The sequence below is a fragment of the Ictalurus furcatus genome, chromosome 20, assembly GCF_023375685.1.
Source record: "Ictalurus furcatus strain D&B chromosome 20, Billie_1.0, whole genome shotgun sequence".
NCBI lineage: Eukaryota > Metazoa > Chordata > Actinopteri > Siluriformes > Ictaluridae > Ictalurus > Ictalurus furcatus.
The window spans coordinates 1673334-1693179 of NC_071274.1; the positions used below are offsets into that span (position 1 = coordinate 1673334).

The following is a 19846-nucleotide window of genomic DNA, read 5'->3' on the forward strand; positions in this document are numbered from 1 at the left end:
GTGTACCCCGCCTTGTGCCCGATGCTCCCTGGGATAGACTCCAGGTTCCCCGTGACCCTGAAAAGGATAAAGCGGTATAGAAGATGGATGGATGGATGGATGGAATCTCGGTGTCTAGTAAATCAGGTTATGGATTTAATTCAACCCAAAAAAAAAAGGTGAATAATTATTTCCAGATTAAATAACACTTTTTTGATGCGTTAGTTTGACAAGAGAATGTCATTAAGGAACAGAAAAAAGTCACAGAAGCGGAACTTTCATCCCTCATGAATACAGAGACAAGCTATTTCTCCGCTGAGCTCTGTTCCCAGCCGGTGCTAAAACAGCGTTGCACCGTGTTCCACTAATAGTGTTCCTCTTTTTACTATTATTAGCAACTAGCTAGCATAATCACTACAACATCTCTGGGGATTTATTTTAGAAATTAGCTCAATGAAAACACCGCCGGGGAAACGCAGTTACTCTAAACTTCCTGTGTGGATTGTAGAAGATCACCATGAGGTCAGAAAAACAATTTTTCTGTATTCCCGAAAAAACAAACCTAGCTCGCTAAAGAGTGTGGCGGAATCCCAAACGGGTGCTCACTTCCTGTTTAGGCGCACTATATAGTGTGTAACTTGGCATCTTATGTACCCTACATAGTGCACTATTTATCTATTATGGAACTATTTGGACTTTAAGCTGTGGGTATAAATAAACTGAAGTGCTTTAATGCAAGAACTAGCAGTTATTAGTTCAGTGTATATGAATATATACTCAGTTATAGTGTGTATATTTATTTTATTGCGTACTATTATATATTATATACACTATTATTATATATTTATATACTTTAGGTACTAATACAGCTTGGTTTATTATTTATTATTCTTATTATTTGACTATTATTGTCAAATATATTGTAATATAATGTCATGCAAAGTTCAGTGTGCATCAAAAACAAACAAACAAAACATTATATAGATTTTGTGTAGGTGTTTTGATCAATTATGTCATTTGTGTGAGGCGATAAAAAAATTAGGAAAGTAATGGTTATTTTTTTCCATAAATTGCACTGCCTTTTTGCTTATCCCTGTAACCTCTTCAGTTTTCTTCTTTTTTTTTTTTTTTTTTTTTTAGTAATAAACAAATGTGCACTTGTAAATGATGAAAAACAACACACACACACCAATCGTCTTCACCTGTGTTGTGTTTTTCCCCCCATCCACAGGTTGTGCAACACATCTACCGTGCCATCGGCTCTCGGCACATCCCGATGAAGGACGTTAAGATGGTTCACTTGGACTCGCACCCTGACCTGCTCATCCCCGTCAGCATGGCTGCACACACCGTGTTTGATAAAGAGGCGCTGTTCAGGTCAGAGGATGTGAAACTGCATTTATCTCTTCTTACATGTCTGAAGATCTGTTCAACAATCTGTTTGATCATTATTTTTTTTCCCTTCCTAGTGAGCTGAGCATCGAGAACTGGATCATGCCGATGGTGTACGCCGGACACGTGTCCCACGTCGCCTGGCTTCATCCGTACTGGGCTCAGCAGATCCGAGAGGGCGAGCACAAGATGTGTGTGGGCAGGGATACGTCTACAAACACCATCAGGTGACGCAACACCGCCGTGTCTGTTCCAGGAGTGTTATCACGCGTAATAAACAGCAGTTATTCGAGTCAAGATTTTGACTCGAGTCGTTTGAGGTCGCTCCATTAAATGAGTCATTCAAATTCTTTCACAAATTTGTATGTCCGTGTTTGAAAGGAATATTGTCACAACAACCCAAACACATCCTACTACATGCAATGAGCTCTAACTGACTCCCTGACTCTCTGAGCTCATTGACTCACCTGATTCTCCGAACGATAGAGGATTGAATCTGATCAGACATGATCAAAAGATTCACTGATTCAAATACTGATTCACTGAGCAAGAGAGAAGGGAATCATGATCATGACTGAAAGATTCACTGATTCAAACCCTGATTCACTCAATTAGAGAGGAGCAAATCTCAGTTGTGACTGAATGGTTCACTGATTACAAGAGATTACAAACAAATAAAAATGACTAAGAATCAGTCGTTCGTGCTCCTAAATCGGTCGAATCGTGGTGATTATTCAAATTTACTCCTGTGCGAGGGAGATTTAAATTGTTGATTTAAAATGTCGATTTAAAATGTCAAGTGAGTGGACTTAAATCGTAATGACACGTCGTCACTCGTCTAAGGATCGGCTCGGACGAGCGCTGAAACGTCCACGTCGTCTAAAATGACGATCCCGATCCCGAAAATGACCGACAACACCTCCTTAACGAATTTTCCACTTCAGAGTCACGAGCACAGACGATTACTTCCTGAGCGACGCTCTTTACGTTCCCGCCGAGCAGCTGGAAGACGGGAAGCCCTTCCGTCTGAGCGTCATCCGTGTGGATCCAGCGCACACGTCTGAGAAGAGCCAGGGTGACCCTCAGCAGAACGCTGCGAAAAAATCCAAACCGGACCCTCAGCCAGGCAGCAGCGGGTCGTGCGGTGGCGTATCTCAGCCATCAGATGGCAGCAGCGGCACACCGGAGACGCCGAGTGCGGAGGAAGCACGGGCTTCAGCCGTAGCCAGCCTACTGAGTGTGCTCGAGCGGGACGATCCCTACATCCTCGATATCGACCTGGATTTCTTCTCCTGTAAGAATCCCTTCAAGGAAATGTACACACAGGTACTGAGCGAGAAATAAAAGTGTTCACACTTACATATTTTTTCATGCAAGTATTTAAAAGCAAAAGATTTTAATCATAAAAATAATTATTAATCAGGATTATTTCTGGTAACATGACCTCATACTTTCTTTTTAACGTTAAGTGAAGGGATAGCACTGGGGGCGGGGTTATGTTTAGGGGTTAGGGTTATTTAACACGCTTTGAGTAGCAGAAAGGAGGAATGCAAATAAATAGAGGGTTTATTTGGATTGGGGGGAGGGGAGGTGGGGGTTCGTGCATGAAATACCGCATATATTTACATTTATATTTACAATACAAATATGATGTATGAAACTTTACAGTTTTAACAGAGTGAAATGAAATTGGTCAGTTTTGGGGAATTTTTTTATTGCTGTTTTTTTTTTTTTAATAAATTGTGACTACAATTCATGTATCAGGCAGCAGATGGCGCTAAATATTCAAACCCACACCTTCGTGAACCTCGTCTTCGTTCTCAGGCGGTTCACCTTTCACATCCCCGCCACGTTAACAACCGCAGAGATACAGTCGAGGATACCGGATACAGAATAAACACACGAGCATATAGACGTATAGAACGGAGAGAGAGGAGTTCACGCGCATTATTCAGCGGTATGATTCGTTTATTTGTTCGGAAGAGGCTTTTATCTGCAGCAGCGTACACACGGGGGTGCAGTCTGCGGGGTAAAGGGGCAGGACACACCATGAGGCTTGTTGGAAAATCCTGACATTTCAATCTGACAAACTGGCAGCAGTATCGTAGTGTTGCGTTTATAAAATAAAAAATAACATTTATACAATACATCATAAATAATCATACTTTTAGTATCCGTAATAATCATAATCGATTATGTTTATCCTTAACATTTACAGCGGGGGGAAATAAGTATCGGACGCGTATATATTTCCAATGAGGCTATTCACATACAGAAATACACAAATATTAAGAATTCACGATGTTAAAGTCCAGAAATGAAGAAACGATACAGTACTAAAACACCTTCTGGCCAATCAGAATCCTGAACTCAAAAGCGCGCAGGTATAACGTTATATACAGTGCGTCCGGTGATATACAGTGCGTACTTATGTACGTGTGCTTTTTTTGCTTTTTTATTTTTTAATAAATTTGCAAAGATTTCAAACACACTTCTTTCACGTTGTCATTATGGGGTATTGTTTGTAGAATTTTTGAGGCAAATAATGAATTTAATCCATCTTGGAATAAGGCCGTGACGTAACAAAATGTGGAGAAAGTGAAGCGCTGTGAATTCTTTCCGGATGCACCGTATTAGTGTTAAAGCCTTTGGGATAAATAGATAAATAACTCGTTATTTGTCTTCTGAGAGCATGGGGAAAACATGAGCTGTTTACTTCCTGTCTGAGAAGTAATGAGGAAAGCTCGTTCTCCTGTCTCAGAGACACGGTTATAAATAATAGTTGTGTGTGTGTGTGTGTGTGTGTGCGCGTGGGTCACGTAAAATGAAATGAGTTGTATTTTTGATGTGTTTTATGTTTGATAGAGTTCAGGTCGGTTGTTATTTTGTGCTTCCTCCGTACAGGAAGAGTTGGCCATGCTGCAGGAGCTGTACGGTTTCGAGAGGCCGCGCGAGGATGCGGACGAGGTAATGGAGGCTTTCAATCAAATTAGCACTAACGACCGGAGAGAGAACACGAAATGTCCGACTCGAGCTGAACACTCGGCCCATTTTCTTCCTTTTTTTTTTTTTTTAACGAATTAAATTACGTGTTATTAACGGTATGTATAGCAGTACGGTGGCACAGCAGGTACGTATCGTCCCCGCCTCGCCCCCGGAACATCGTGTACCTCGCTATCATTCATTCTAAATCTCCATTAAGTGCTTTATCCTGGTCAAGGTCATGGTGTATACTGGGAATACTGGGAACGAGGTGGGAATACACCCTGGATGGGATACCGGATAGATGGCGTGGAAAGATGTTCCGTGCGTGTGTGTGTGTGTGTGTGAACGTGTCGTGTAAACGTGTTGTTGCTTTACGCCGCTGATAAACGTCTGCAGGAGACGCTGTGTGAGTGTGTGGAGAGACGAACACGGCAGCTTGAGGACCTGGAGGCGACGTTTGCTGACCTGCTGGAGGACGACAGCGAGCTCACCGTGGAACGCTTAGCGGATAAGCCTGGGTATACACACACACACACACACACACACACACACACGGTCCTCCAGAGGTCTCTGGTGTCTGGTCACTGCTGCAGTGTGACCACTATCAGCTTCACACACAGCTGATTTGAGCTGCAGTGGGGACTTTTTTCTTGTTTTGTGTGTGTGTGTGTGCAGTGTGTTTGCAGTGTCTGCCTGATTGAGCAGTGTGTGTGTGTGTGTGTGTGTGTGTGTGTAATGTGTGTAAGAGAGATCGTGAAGGCTGTTTTTAAAAAATTGCTTGTGTGTGTGTAGAGTTTGATGTTACCGTGTGTGTGTGTGTGTGTGTGTGTGTGTGTGTGTTAGTGCACTAATGCTGAGGTGTGTTTGCAGGATGAAATCTTTGGTGAAACTCGTCTGCAGCTTGAAGAGTCGTAACGAATCCCCAGACTATGAAATGGTAAAAAAAAAATCAATGTACATTTTTAATGTTTTTAGGCTTGTCATTTTGTAAAATTGCACAGACTACGACACAAGCATACTCCGTGTGTGTGTGTGTGTGTGTGTGTGTGTGTGTGTGTGTGCAGACCCACCAGGCCGGTCTGACCTGTGATTACTCGGAGCTTCCTCACCACGTCAGCAGTACAGCGGAGATCCAGCAGCTGATGCTCGCGGTGCGCTCGGTCCTGCAGCCTCTACCCAAACCCACCCTCGTCACCGTGTCCAGGTGAAAACCTCACACAGCACACACCTCTTCATTCAAATTTATTTATTCACTTATTCATTCATGTTTTTGTTCATTCGTCTATCTGTCTATCTATCTAACTGTCTGTCTGTCTGTCTGTCTGTGTTTCTGTATGTTCCCACACACAGGTCGAGTTTGGATGAATATTGTCCTCCCGATCAGGTCGACTCCATTCAGAGCAGCGTGCTGAAGGTTCTAGAAACTCTTTTCGGTTCTTTAGATGTCCATAAGGAGTACGAAGAAGCTTCTGGAGAAAGCGCATCGCGGTCCTCGTGATGAAAATCAGCTTTAGTGCAGCTTTGTAATGCACTCTGAGTGAACCAGCATGAGCACTTGTTTGTATGTATGTATGTATGTGTGTGTGTGTGTGTGTGTGTGTGTGTGTGTGTGAGAGAGTGAGAGAGCGAGAGCATGTTGAGTGTTTTTAAATTGAAGCTCCTGGAATCTATTTCTGCTTGCTGAATTTAACATCAGTGAAGGATGCAAGCGGTGAAGTCCGTGTGTCTCACACACACACACACACGCTCACACACACACACCTCTCAGAAAACGGATTTGTTCTGCATGTGCATCACACTGATTTCCTGTGAAGTCCCAGAGAAAAATCTCTTCTTCCTGAAGTTTAAATATTGTATTAAAGAGTCGTATTTTGTGTAAATATGTAATAGTGTAACCTTATTTTCTGAACAGCGGTACACGTCCTTCACTTCCTGGATCTCAGACCAGTCTGAGGTGATGGAGACCACGCCCACTTTACTGTTACTGTTAAGTAGTGAGGCAACGCCCTTCTCTTCCTTCACTGGAACTGCCTACATAAGTAGAGAGGCCACACCTCCTTCAGTGGAGAATGAGAAACGGAGGCCCTGTCCTGCTCCTCCTTTACTCTAACTGACAGAGGCCACACCCTTCTTCTTTAGTGGGACTGACAGGTCCAGAGGCCAGGCCTCCATCACTTACAGAAATACAGGCCATGCCTCCCTCACTGGAGGCTGAAACCCAAAGGCCACGCCCTCTTCATTCTTCAGTGGGGGCTAAAACAATCAGGCCACACCATCTTCTTTCACTAGAGACTGAAAACCATAGGCCACGCCCTCCTTCTACACTGTAAACTAAAACACAGAGGCCACACTCTCCTCTTTCTTCACTGGGGGCTAAAACAAACAGGCCACGCTCCTTCCTCACTGTAAACTGAAATACACAGCCACGCCCTCCTCCTGCTTCACTGGAGACTGAAACACAGAGGCCACGCCCTCCTCCTTCTTCACTGGAGACTGAAACACAGAGGCCACGCCCTCCTCCTTCCTCACTGTAAACTGAAACACAGAGGCCACGCCCTCCTCCTTCTTCACTGGAGACTGAAACACAGAGGCCACGCCCTCCTCCTTCTTCAAAGTAAACTGAAACACAGAGGCCACGCCCTCCTCCTTCTTCAAAGTAAACTGAAACACAGGCCATGCCCTCCTCCTTCTTCACTGGAGACTGAAACACAGAGGCCACGCCCTCCTCCTTCTTCACTGGAGACTGAAACACAGAGGCCACGCCCTCCTCCTTCTTCAAAGTAAACTGAAACACAGAGGCCATGCCCTCCTCCTTCTTCACTGGAGACTGAAACACAGAGGCCACGCCCTCCTCCTTCCTCACTGGAGACTGAAACACAGAGGCCACGCCCTCCTCCTTCCTCACTGTAAACTGAAACACAGAGGCCACGCCCTCCTCCTTCCTCACTGGAGACTGAAACACAGAGGCCACGCCCTCCTCCTTCCTCACTGGAGACTGAAACACAGAGGCCACGCCCTCCTCCTTCCTCACTGTAAACTGAAACACAGAGGCCACGCCCTGCTCCTGTCTTTAAGCTTTAATTTTCAGTTTTACTCTTCTGCAAGTCTCTGTCGTGTAAACATGCCACAGCTATGGAGTACAATTTGAATACCATTAGCTAACACTGTGTTTTAAATATCTCTTTCTCTCAGTACTCACACGTAACATCACACTTTCTTTTTTGTGGTTAATCACCTGCGGTGTGCTCAATTCCTCAGACTGCACACTCAGTTTAGCGTGTTTATTTGGGATGTTATTATTTGGGTGTTTATTTGGGACGATGTTTGTGTGGCTCTTCTTCTCCACACGTCGACGCGTTTTCCAAAAAAAACATCTGCTGTGCTTTCGATTGGCGTCGCGTGAGCCTACAGTAAATGTTCTCCGTGTGACAAAAACCTGATTTGTTTTTGTTCCTTCATATCTTCCACTGTGCAGCAGTCTTTAATCTGTACGTGTCCACACTGGTACGTGTGCCGATTTCTCTGTGTGTGTGTGTGTGTGTGTGTGTGTGTGTGTGTGTGTGTGTGTGTGTGGACATGGCGTTCAGGTCTGGGGATGATGATGTGCTCTGTGATCGACCCTATCAGTCCTCTACAAGTCGAGGACGCTCGCCCAGCTGAGGTCATGGTAACGGCCGTTCGGACAAAGTTATGTTGCATCCTGTTGCTTAGCAACTTCTTTAACAAATTATTTCTGCATGGCTCGGGGATGAGACGCATCAGGATCATCACGACCAGGGTTCTTTTCGGCGTCTGGATGCCACTGGAAACCTAAACCCTAACACTGATATTAGTTAGCTGTCCGGTCTATGTAAAGTGCTTTCTCCTGGTCAGGGATACGGAATCTAATTCCAGGAATTCTGGGCATAAACTGGGAATACACCCTCGTGGAACCATGCGCACACACTTTCACATCTAGAGGAAATCTGAAACCCACAGGAGTTTAACGGTAACAGAACGAACGTATAGTAGAACTTCCTGTGTGTCACATGACCAAGTCACCGTCGTGAATTTCATGTTTAATAAATCATTGTCGTCCTAGGAGACATCCTTACACGGGGGCGAGGGACGATACAGCTTCTTCTTTCTCTAAGAAATCATTTATGATCAATTATTTAAGCGTCCTCGGGGAATCCTCCGTCGTTATGTGATGTTTTGATATGCAAATGAACACGACGGGTCGATGAATATTCAAATTAGCCTGACTCGTTGAGCACGCACGAGCTACTTTTCCTTCGAAAAGAATCAGCTTAAAATACCGCTAGACGTACACGCCGATCCGTTTATTTTTCGTTCTTTTTTTTTTTTTTAACAGCGATGACCGAAACCCCGGCAGCTTCTCGTGTAAAGTAGTTACGACGTAAACATCAATCTAAAAGATTTTCAAGCTTGGTTTAATACACGCGTCACGCAAAAGATAAATAAAAAGACGTCATTATGCTAACCCACAATCAGCAAATCTACATACACCGTGACGGAGATAAATCTTCCTCGGTCACATTCCCGTAATGAGAAATAAATTCGCTCGGCTTTTGCCCTTCGGAAACGCCGTGTGAATAACGATGAGCCGCGTGGCGTTTCGCCGCGCCTTTCATCATCTGCCCTTTTGCCTCGGAGTATTTTTTCATCAGCTCTAATCACAGTCTCATTTCAGAGCAGGGTAATATTAAAGGCATTGGGTTTCGCGGATATCTGATGAACACGTCCGGTATCGTCGGGGAGAATCTGGCGTTCAGTCAGTCGCCGGGCTGCCCGGGCTGCTCAGACCCTCTGTGATGATCGGTCTGGGTGTCATTTATTTAGAACCATCAAAGTGATGCACATGATTACATCATGGGATGGGTGACGCTACGGTATAGACCAGGGGTGTCCAAGCTCATCCGGAAAGGGCCGGCGTGGGTGCAGGTTTTCATTCCGACCAATCAGGAGCTATTAGCTATAAACGGATATAAATGAGATCGTCGTTAATGAGTTGCCGTGGAGTAAGAGGAATAAAACTCTCCAGGAAGTGCTGTTATGGGGGAATTATCGTTATGATGGTAACGATAACTCCGTTTTGAGGAGTTGATTGTTTTCCAATAGCAGTGTGTCTCTGAGTGTTTTATTCCTCACGCAGTAATCGGATAAACCGATAAAAGGTTGTGGGGTTTTTTGTTTTTTAATGAATGAAATATTGCTGGAGGAATCGGAATAGACCACATCAGGATGTGGAGTTATGGGAAATTAATCAACCTCCGTGTCATACAGTAGGGTGGGGAGCGGGGGAAGGGTTGTTAGGGGTAGGGCTTGGGTACGTTTTAGCATCAGGATGATTTTTATAGAGAGCACTTGTGTCTTGTTTTACGGTCGGCGAAGCCGTGCTAACCGCCGGGTGAGATTTTTGAAAGAGTAAATATGATTTTGAGGCAGGTTTCCCACTCACGATCCCTCGCAGGTTCAGTCATGAGACGCTGTGGTGGCGGTGTAGCTTCACATCAGTGTCTCCGAACAAGCCTTCGGGTTATTGTTCCTTTTTAACGGGCTGACGCAGGCCGCCGGATGAGAACAGCGGGTTGTGCTCGGAGCGTGCGGTGTGAGTAACAGGCTACGACGCCGTGTGCGTCTGCGATGAATGCCAATGATGCACATGCAGGCTGCTGATAAAGACCCGGAACACTTCATCCTCGGCACACGCCGGAGACGACCGCGCTCTAACGGGTGAATTGTATTCAAACCCTGCTCGCTCATGGACTGTAATTAATTGCGTGAGCGGCACGGTTCGCTCGCAGACACGGCGAGGTTCAGCCCACGAGCCGCGTTATCTTTTGCTGCAATTGAAATTAGGATTCAGTTCGTAGCTGTTTGGCCTTATCCACAACGACCTCATTCTGTCTTTTCTCTGGATTCTCGAATGCTGAAGAAGAAAAAGTCGTAAATTCAGTAGGGATTTATAACGTAGGAGGCTCCGAATCCTCCGGGGGATTACATAACGTTTCTCAAAGCATTAAAACACCTTCAGTAAGGTGAGGTACGGAGCAAGACGCTCCGTGGCATGCCGTTACAGGAAACTAATCAGTGATGTGATGAAGCGGCGTTACTGCGGAGATTTTAAGATTTTTTTTTTTCTCTCCGTAATTAATTTTTCTTTTTAAATAATTCAACCTTTACCTTCCTAGGTATTGGAATACATTTTTGTCGCAGCAGTTTTACTCTTTTTAGTTTATAAATCTAACAAATATATTATAAGATTTATACAATTTTAGGTTTTCCAAAAAAAAAAAAAAAAAAATTAAAAATCGAATTCAGACTTCTTCATATTTTGATTATTTATTTATTTATTTATTTATTTTAACCGATAAGTATCGAGAAATGCGAACGTGAAGTTTATGTAGAAAAACCTGCAAGGAAAAATTCATGCGTTCCTATAAACACTGAAGAAATGAAACCTTGGATCAAAGTTTGTTTGGTTTTTTGGGGGTTTTTTTTTAAAGTTGTCGACTTTCTTGCGTGGTTTTTTTTTTTTATTCAGTCTTTCACAACTGAAATATGGATTACAGCTCAGAAAATCAATGTTCTTGGTTGAGAAAAACACTCACACTCATGAAAACACTCATGTTTTTCTCACGTGTTCCATAATCTGCTAAATAAACACAAACAGTGAAACGGAATGAATAGCAGCTAGATTTGTTCCTTCGTTTTCTCTTTTTCACTCCCTAGAGACAGGAAAAAAAAAAAAACGCAGTTTATCACGTTCCCGAGAAACCGCAGAGAAGGTTAAACTCCTTCATCCCCGGGTTAGATGTCGGAAAACTTTACAAAACGTTCCAGCTTTACCTCTGACGGTTACAAAGGGCTGGCACTGGAGACTCCTTCCTTCCGTAAATGCTAAATAAACACATCTCTCCTTACAGAAGAATTCACCATATCGACTAGTAGACAGTACTGAGAAATCTGCGTTCGATTTTCCTCTTAAAGGTAAAACGAATTATTCCTGTGACCTGCTAATGAACCTGCTAATGAACCTGCTAATGAACCTGCTAATGAACCTGCCAGCCAACTCCAACATCTAATCATAAACACTGAAATGGAATTAGCATTAGCATTAGCATTGCACTTTAAACGAGAGCTGAAAGACACACAGCATCAGTTCGTGCCAGTTGATGGCTATTGAGCTCGGCTCGGCCTCCGTTTCCTGTTGGGGGGTACGTGTGTGTGTGTGTGTGTGTGTGTGGTTTTCCTTTTTTTCAGCGTGTGGCATTTGTCAGTAAAACCCACTTCCTCGTTTCGAACCCTGTAGCGTGAGAGCAAGCGAAAACTGAAGATGTTGGGATCTTCACGTTCTCGTTCGGGTGATGACGAGTCACCAGACACCAGTCAGGAAATGAGTCGCGTGGAGAAAAAACACTAACCCGAGATAGATTTAGAAATCACAGGAAGTGACATGTTCTAGGGAGCGAAAGCGTGGAAGTTCTGCGAGTGAGCAATGCCAGAGAACCCGTCGATGAAATCTGAAGGCAGACGTCATTACTGAATAATGAATTCAGTTTTCTCTGCATACGCGTACGTGAAGACTCGGTGTGTGTTTGTGTGCGCATCGCATAAACCCAGGTGTGTATACATCCTTCCTTTTTATTTATTATTCACCTCTCTGTCTGTGTGGAGTCTCACCTCTGAGCTGCACCGTCTCCCCGCGAGACCAAGCGATTCTCTCTCTGAGCACGGCGCACTCGCCTCGCGGTCGACTACTCATCGAGGTGCAGGTCAGAGTGTCCGCATGATCGGCTTGAACAAAGATCTGCCTGGGACAAGATCCTTAACTTGAAGGGGAAAAAAACAATTTCTCATTTTCTCATTTGTATGAATGAGATAGCATAGCGCTAATTACTCTCAATAATTGTTGTTGTTGTTGTTGTTGTTTTACACGTTTCAGACATTTTCCAGGTAAACACACATCACGTCGTGCTGTTACAGGAAATCCCACAACGTGAAACGGAGTTTGTTTTTTTTTTTAACCATCACTGTTGAATTCTGGATTCGGATTGGTCAGCAGCTCTGGCAGGACCGCTCGTTCGAATACGTTATCGTTTCTATAGTAACCGCTCATTCAGATGGACTCCACACAGTGTCTGATCTGTGACCAGACGTTTATTCAACGTTTACGGAAGGAGTCTCCAGTGTCAGCGCTTTGTAACAGTCAGACGTAAAGCTGTGACATTTCTGAGCTCGTCGGAGACGAGCGTTCGCCGCCGCTTGAGTGATTACACGTCGTTCTGTTTACACCCGTTTACGTGGATTTAGCGTCCACGCTACAAGTCCCTGTGCATGAGCTGTTACTATAGGAACGTAGCGTGTGACGTGGAATTAGAACGAGCGCGTTAATGCGGTACCGCGGATTCGCTGAGCTGCATCAGATAAAGACGTCACGTGGCTTCGTGTAGAACAATGCTGCGTGGGGCGTTTGTCTAAAAATTCTTCTTTGTTTATATAAAAAAAATTTTGGCCTCGTCTCATCGGCACGGCAACGGCACGTCTTACTCAAACACAGTGATATCCAGATGTCATTCCATACCCTTTAATCTTCTGTATTTCTGTCACTGTATATGAAAACCACTCCTGAGTGAGTGAGTGTGTGTGTGTGTGTGTGTGTGTGTGTGTGTGTGTGTGTAGGGGAGTCCTCACTGCCGTGGAGATATACAGTCGCAGTTGTTAAGTGTGATTTCTGTCTGTAATGACCCCCTCATCAAATCAAAGGCTTCAAACTAAATTTCCCTGAAAAAGAAAAAAAGCATTCCACTTCACCTGAAGAAAATGGAGCTTTTTAAATCTGACGTTCCATTATTCTGCCCGCTCTCGCCGCTGCCGGTTCCACTCAGCACCGCTCTCGTGCAGTAATGGACAGAGCTCATTCTCTGAGTCTGAGCACATGAAAGGTCACAGTGTACTACAGGGATAATTGAATCACCTGCGGGGAGGGGGGAAGAGGATAGAGGGGGGAGGGGGGTTCTGCTCAGAACTTGTAATCCACGACGTGTAGTGGAGGATTTCGACTGTAGCGGCCGGACTGGAACCCGCCGTGTCTTTGTGACGGGCAGGAAGCAGGTGCTGTTACGCACACAGCGCCCTGGTTCTCCCACTTACCGTGTGTTATCGTTGAACAGGCTACAAGTATTTCGAAAAAGAAAAAAGAAAAAAAAGGTTTAAAAAAAAATAATAATTCTGATTTCAGATGGAAAAACGACCAAAAATCAGACTCTTAGCACAGACAGGACCCTTAAAGGTTTGGTGTAGAACCCTACAACAGTGTTTTCCTTTTGGAAAAGGTTCCAAGTAGAACACTTTATGGAGGAACCCTTAATTAATTATACACCATCCAAAACGACACTCTTCGAAACTGTTTTTTTTTTTTTAAATGTTACGGGTTCTTCAGCTGTCCCTCTTGGGGAACGCTTAAAGGTTTGTTGTAGAACTCTTCCGTAGTGTCTGCTTTTCAGAAAGGGTTCCAACTAGAACACTTTTCGGAGGAACCCTTAATTATACACCATCCAAAACGACACTCCTAGAAACCCATTAAGGGTTCTTTGGTTGTCCCTCCAAGGGAACCATTAACGTTTTCGTGTGGAACGGTAAAACAGTGTCTCCCTTTCAGAAAGGGTCTCTAGGAGATGCTCCAGAAGAAGGGACGTTAGAACCTTTAAGAGTTTTTTGCTTGTTGCTCTGAGGGAACCTTTATAGGTTTGATATAGGACCCTACAAAAAGTGTTTCCTTCTCAGAAAGGGTTCCGAGTACAGAGATTGAAGAAGCCCTTAATGCTTCTAAAGTTCCTTAGGGTCTTATTAAGCGTTCCTCCAAAACAATATCACTTCGAAACTTCTGAGCCATTAAAGGTTCCTGGGTTGTCACACTGTCGGAAAGCCCTACAACAGATTCCCTATGAGAAAAGGTTCCAAGTAGAACCCTTTTAAGAACTCCTTGAGGTTCTACATTTCGAGCCATATTGTTCGGTGTTACGTAGGAACGTCGGTGAGTGAAACATCACAAACCTCCGTTACTCCGACCGGAGGAATAAAGCAGTATTTGTAAGCAGAGGCTGTTGCTGGTGCGGTGTTGATCATTGTGTGGGTGTGCAGCAGTCATTTGCCGAAGGTCATCTGGGGGTCATTCGGAAAATTGTTGAGGCGGTGCAGCGAGCAGGAAGATCAATAGGTCGCTGCTGGCTAGAACCTCAATGAGAAGTTGTTAGTGACTGAATTGCTGTAGGACATTGTTTGTGTGTGTGTGTGTGTGTGCGCGTGTGTGTGTGTGTGTGTGTGTGTGTGTGAACAGCTGCTGCAATATAATGAGTGTGAGAGAACATGAGGGTGGAGATAAAGTGGAGAATAACCTACTAACTCAAAGGAACTTAATACATATATTTATTATATTATATATATTTATATATATATATTACACCACAGCGCTGTTGAATTCTGGATTCTGATTGGTCAGAAGACGCTGATTATATATACGTTTCCAGGACAGATTCTTTGACACGTCTTCATGGTTTCTTGATAGTATAACCAACTGCTGAGGGTTTTTTCCTCGTCTTATCAAAAAAAACCAGAGTGTTTATAGCTGCTAAAACGTAAGTTATACTGTACGTTCTAAGAACGTTCTTAGTTGGTAGCTAGCTAGCTTAACTGACTATACGTTCATGCAGCTGTAAAAGTAGTTTAAAGTTTGTTAAAGTTCAATTTGAGGCGGTTACTGGATGCTAACAAGTTGAAATCGTTGACGAGAACTAGATTTTTCCTTGGAATTGCTATCTATTGTTTTTGTTTTGTATTGGTAATATTTTTAGAGTTGTGTGCAGTTGGAAGTTAGAAGCACTCAGTTTTATAGAACGTCCTTATATGCTTTAACAGTACAATTTTCTTTCACTGGAACTAAGAGGCCCACGCCTGTTCCTGCATGTCCACAAACATTTGCCCATATGTAAAGTCGTAGCTATTTCAAATCTCTGTGCCTTTACTTTGCTGCCCCCTTGTGGAACGTCTGTAGAATACGTGTAATCTATATAACAGGTCTTATCTAGCTGCATTTTTAAAATTAGCGTGTCCAACATGACCTGCATTATTATGATAATATGAAATGATGTCTTATGTTACGTCGCTCAGTCGATTATGTTTTACGTTATCACGTCTGTTATGTTTTACATCACGTCGTCCCGTTGTTCACCCGCTCACTCGTTCCTCTACCTGCTCGGAGATCATACAAAATACACGTACACGTAAAAGATTAACGTGAACGTGAAGTTGCGTCTTTGCTATGAAGTCACGTATAACGTGTCGTTCCTAATGTGTTTGTTTGTTTGTTTGTTAATCAGGGTCTTCACTCGCCTCTCGACCCACAGTATGAATAAGAAAATAAGATGCGAATAGCTGCAGCGACTGTTAAAGTGTTAAACGGTAAAAAGACAAATGAGGGATAAAATCGTGTTTGTATCAATTACACGTGTAGGAGATTTTATATAAAGGCTGCACAGGATGATTAGCGCCCACTAGTGTTAGGATTAAAACTGTTGGGCTTGTTTTTTTGTTTTTTTTTTTTGTTTTTTTTTACAGAACTACAGATGAATCTCATTTTAAAAGTGATATATACAGAGTAATTAGAAAGATCATTACAAACAGATCTCTTCTTTCTTAGCGTAATAAAATACCTTTACTCCACCGTCTACTACGTATTACAAGGATTCTTTTGCAAAGAAATAATAACACGACCTCTTCCCATGTACAACTTTTATTATTTACATTTTACCATATAAACGCCGCCTTCTTGTTGTCTCTGTATATTTGACTGATTCCGTAGAACAGGAAATACAGGATGTCCCTCTTAAAGCAGGGTTCCATTTAAACACCGTATTTTTACGACCTCGCCACGAAACATCAAACCCGACGCGTACAATACGAGTCCTCGTTTAAGAGCTGTTACTATAGAAACAACATAATAGCGTTTCCACTTTAACCCACGCAGGGTGCGTTCATTAGCAGATCGAATCGGGCGTCGTGGAAACATTGCCAGGTCCTCCAGGAACAAGGATTGGAACATGAAAGAGCTCTTTCGTCGGTAGGACTTCCACGGTGAACGCTCCACCGTGATCTACATAACCTACGCCTGATAATAAACATATCTGTATAGGTGCTATAGCGCGAGAGGAATAAAACCCGTCCGGATATATACCGTTAATAGAAAAAGAATCCGTTCCTGTGTGGAAACGTTGACTCCGCTTCATCACACCGCAACCGCTGTTGATTATTTTCCCGTAACGGAACACCACTTAGCTTGCCTGAATAAAAGCTCTAGCGTTTATTACTCCCTGCGGTCTGACCTTCGTCTGTCTGGAGATAAGATCCTCAAGAAGTAATAATACTCTTAAAAAAAAAAAAAAAACTTGCTGTGAGAACACAAAGTAGAGACATCCGGAGGACGGACGTCTAACATGACATAACATGAACATGATGGATTATTTCTTATATTTTTATGAGCCTTTATTACTTATTATGTCTTACATGATACACGATATTACAATCTGGCCTTCAAGCAGAAGCGTGAGCTCGACGTGTACGTAATTAATTGAATAAATGAATCTATAAATGAAACTCTAGACGTCCAGTCAAGAGGAAATCTCGATATTTCTCCCGATATATTTATGATTTGTGACACATATCGGTTTCTTATCCGTATTTCGGCTCGACGTGCTCGATGAAAGAAATGTAATTATACTCCTAATTACTTATCACGGTCGGATTAATGACAGAACATAAGGTCGAGAGAGTCACAGCCATTTCACATCACATTATATTACACGAACAGATAGGAGAACAAAATGGACCAGCGGAGAGACGAGGGGACTCGGGGTATTATCCAGGCACTGAGAAGGAGTCTGATACGGAGTCTGCAATTACCTCGATCGATAGGATAATTACTAATCACGATGATTCCAGATATTTCCCCGCAAGGCTGCATCGATTTTTCTTCTCGGCCATGCAGGAGTTTGTCCAGAAATGATTTTCGAGCGTATGTAACCCACCTGTTGGTGATGATGATGGTGGTGGAAAGGCAGAAATGATTTCACAGTTGTGTAGCAAAAGACGAAATTCGAGGTTGTTTCACAAGACGAGTGTTTCTGGAGGTTTTGAGTCTGGTTATTTTGAAGGTCTTGGTTTTTTGTTGGTGAAGAAAAGCAATCATCTGACGTGGTTCGCGATTTCAGCCGGTGAACGGTCTGGGACGAGGAGCGAATCGTCAGTGCGTTCGAGATCAAAAACAAAACGTCCGGTTTAATAGCTGTTAAGCCTCTCGTCGAAGCCGACGCAACTCCAGCCGCAGCTCCATCCCGAAGCCCAGCCGCAGCAGATCTCCCGGAAGGTCTTCCTCATCTCCTGGCTCCTGAACGCGTAGATGAGCGGGTCGATCACCGAGTTGCACATGATCAGAATCAGGTACATGTTGAAGTGAGACATGAAGCAGACGCAATACGGGTTCCTCGGACAAGAGATCATGAGAATGAGGTGGAGAAAAAACGGTGCCCAGCACACGACGAACACTCCGAGCAGGATGGTGAGCGTCACGGCGCCCTTCATGTTGGCCGCCTGCCACACGGGGCCGTTCCCCGGTAAGGCGGCGATGCGTTTCATGTGAAGCCGCGCCAAGAGGAACATGTGCACGTAAAGCGAGGCCATGAGGGCCAGCATGGTGAAGAACATGCTGATAAGGCAGATGAGGACTGTAGCGCTCTCCGAGTAGATGATGAAGAGCACACCGGACGCCGTGCAGAAGCTCCATATGCATACGATGATGAGCGCCGCGCGGCGTTGTGTCATGATGTTGTGGTAGCGCAGGGCGTAGAAGATGGTGACGTAGCGGTCCACGGCGATGGCCAGGAGACTCCAAATGGAGGCCAGGAGTGAGCTGCAGATCATGGAGTCGAACACATTGTCCATGCTTTTCACGACGTCTCCAGAGATGGTCAGGTTGCCGCTGGTGATCAGCGCCATCACAGCCGTTTCTGTGGCGTTCGATACGCTCACCAGCAGGTCGGCCACCGCCAGGCTGCAGATGAAGAAGTACATGGGCGAGTGGAAGTTCTTGTTCTTGACGATGGCCGCGATTACCAGGATGTTCTCCAGAAGGCTGACCAACCCTAGCGTGATGAAGACCTCGGTGGAGATCAACAGCTGCTCGTAGCAGCCCGACTCCGAGTTCCTTTCCCCCGAGCCGGCTTTGTTTCCAATCTGCACGCCCAGGCTGTGGTTCCGGTGTGCATGCTGCATCCCGTGGTGCTCAGACACGTTCATATCTGCAAGATCTCCTCACCACAGTCCTCCGCTTTCCATCTTCATTGAGGTTTATTCTAATCTGCGAGTCTCTTCCGTGTCCTCCATCTCCATCTGAGCTACAGAGTCCTAAAGAGATGCGTTTTCCCTGCGCACGGAGGTCCCCATGTCATCCTCGAGCATCAGCGAGCTTTCCAGCAGCTACTATTTAACCCTCACACACTGTCATCCTCGAGCAGCGTTCGAAGGATGAGGAAGAGCAGATAAATAAAAAAAATAAAAAGCAGAGAGCCTTAAAAGGATAGTGCTGAGACCGAGCTTGAGAAGAAGAGACCGGAGGAATAAAAGAAGAAGATGCAGGAATCCGAGGTAGGCACCTGCTCTCTGGAGCATTCCTTTGGCAGATTGGCACTTTCCCTCTTAGCCCCTGTTCTGCACTGTGATCACTGACTCCTCCTCTACCTCCAGCAGCCAATCAGAGAATGTGCAACAAGAATAAACTGCATTAGGTTATACACAGATATATTTATATATTTATATAAACAAATGAATGATGGAGATTTTAATACAGAAAGAATTTTGATCACCTTCTGATCGGTTCAGGATCTTGCACATGTTCTGGTTTTTTTTTTTTTTTTTTGCCCTGAGAAACAGTTTTGTTTTAACGAGAGCTGTGCATCGGCGATCCCACATCTGTCCTTCTCCTCCTCGCTGCGCCTCACCGAGCTCTCCGCTCTCGCTCAACAGTTCTCGTTTCATCCCAGCGAAAAGAAGAGATGAACCCAAGGACGTGTGGCATTATCCATGCAGCCCGTGTCCTCCGTCTTTGTCAGCTCGATACGTGGTCTGACTCCGTCACAGTGAGTGAAGTGCTGGTCGTGTTAGAACAGAACAAATTGGATTATAATAACCCGTGTAGATCTGGAATACAGCGTGCAGTTACTGTAAATCAAAAGGACGGTCTTTGTGGCTGGAAATGCGCCGTGAAAAGGTTGTGCTGGAGCTGTAAAGGAAGACAAAAACAAGACTAGGGAAGAATATGTCGATCGTTTAGGTTCCCTTTACACATGAGCGAACCATTAACCGGCTAAATAACGAAGAAGATATCTCAAACTGATGAATGCACGGACGTTCCGTGCAATCTACGCCTAATTAAATA

At 44.2% G+C, this 19846-nt stretch overlaps 3 protein-coding genes across 3 annotated transcripts in view; 2 read left to right on the forward strand and 1 right to left on the reverse strand.

Moving 5' to 3' along the window:
* Positions 1–214: 214 nt before the first annotated feature.
* Positions 215–7791, forward strand: c20h5orf22 (chromosome 20 C5orf22 homolog). The gene is made up of 9 exons (XM_053651087.1): positions 215–501; positions 1211–1356; positions 1449–1598; positions 2316–2697; positions 4276–4338; positions 4753–4874; positions 5227–5293; positions 5421–5560; positions 5707–7791. Exons 1-9 carry the CDS (start codon positions 433–435, stop codon positions 5852–5854), a joined length of 1287 nt encoding a protein of 428 aa, XP_053507062.1. The 5' UTR covers positions 215–432; the 3' UTR covers positions 5855–7791.
* A 3731-nt stretch (positions 7792–11522) lies between these two features.
* The window catches only part of gad3 (glutamate decarboxylase 3), a 32574-nt gene continuing 24250 nt past the window's right edge, over positions 11523–19846 (forward strand). The window contains exon 1 of the mRNA XM_053651085.1: positions 11523–11982. The gene's annotated coding sequence lies outside the window, so the exon portion shown is untranslated. The remainder of the gene's footprint in view (positions 11983–19846) is intronic.
* mc4r (melanocortin 4 receptor) lies at positions 16897–19622 on the reverse strand. Its single transcript, XM_053651088.1, has one exon. The coding sequence runs from the start codon at positions 18706–18708 to the stop codon at positions 17692–17694; it is 1017 nt and encodes a 338-aa protein (XP_053507063.1). The 5' UTR covers positions 18709–19622; the 3' UTR covers positions 16897–17691.

Bases quoted from the DNA above. Each gene is read 5' to 3' on its own strand.
- c20h5orf22 (XM_053651087.1), top strand. From the start codon at position 433: ATGAAAACACCGCCGGGGAAACGCAGTTACTCTAAACTTCCTGTGTGG. The intron at 4,339-4,752 runs GTAATGGAGGCT...AAACGTCTGCAG, and splicing joins CGCGCGAGGATGCGGACGAG to GAGACGCTGTGTGAGTGTGT. The intron at 5,294-5,420 runs GTAAAAAAAAAA...GTGTGTGTGCAG, and splicing joins AATCCCCAGACTATGAAATG to ACCCACCAGGCCGGTCTGAC.
- mc4r (XM_053651088.1), bottom strand. From the start codon at position 18,708: ATGAACGTGTCTGAGCACCACGGGATGCAGCATGCACACCGGAACCAC.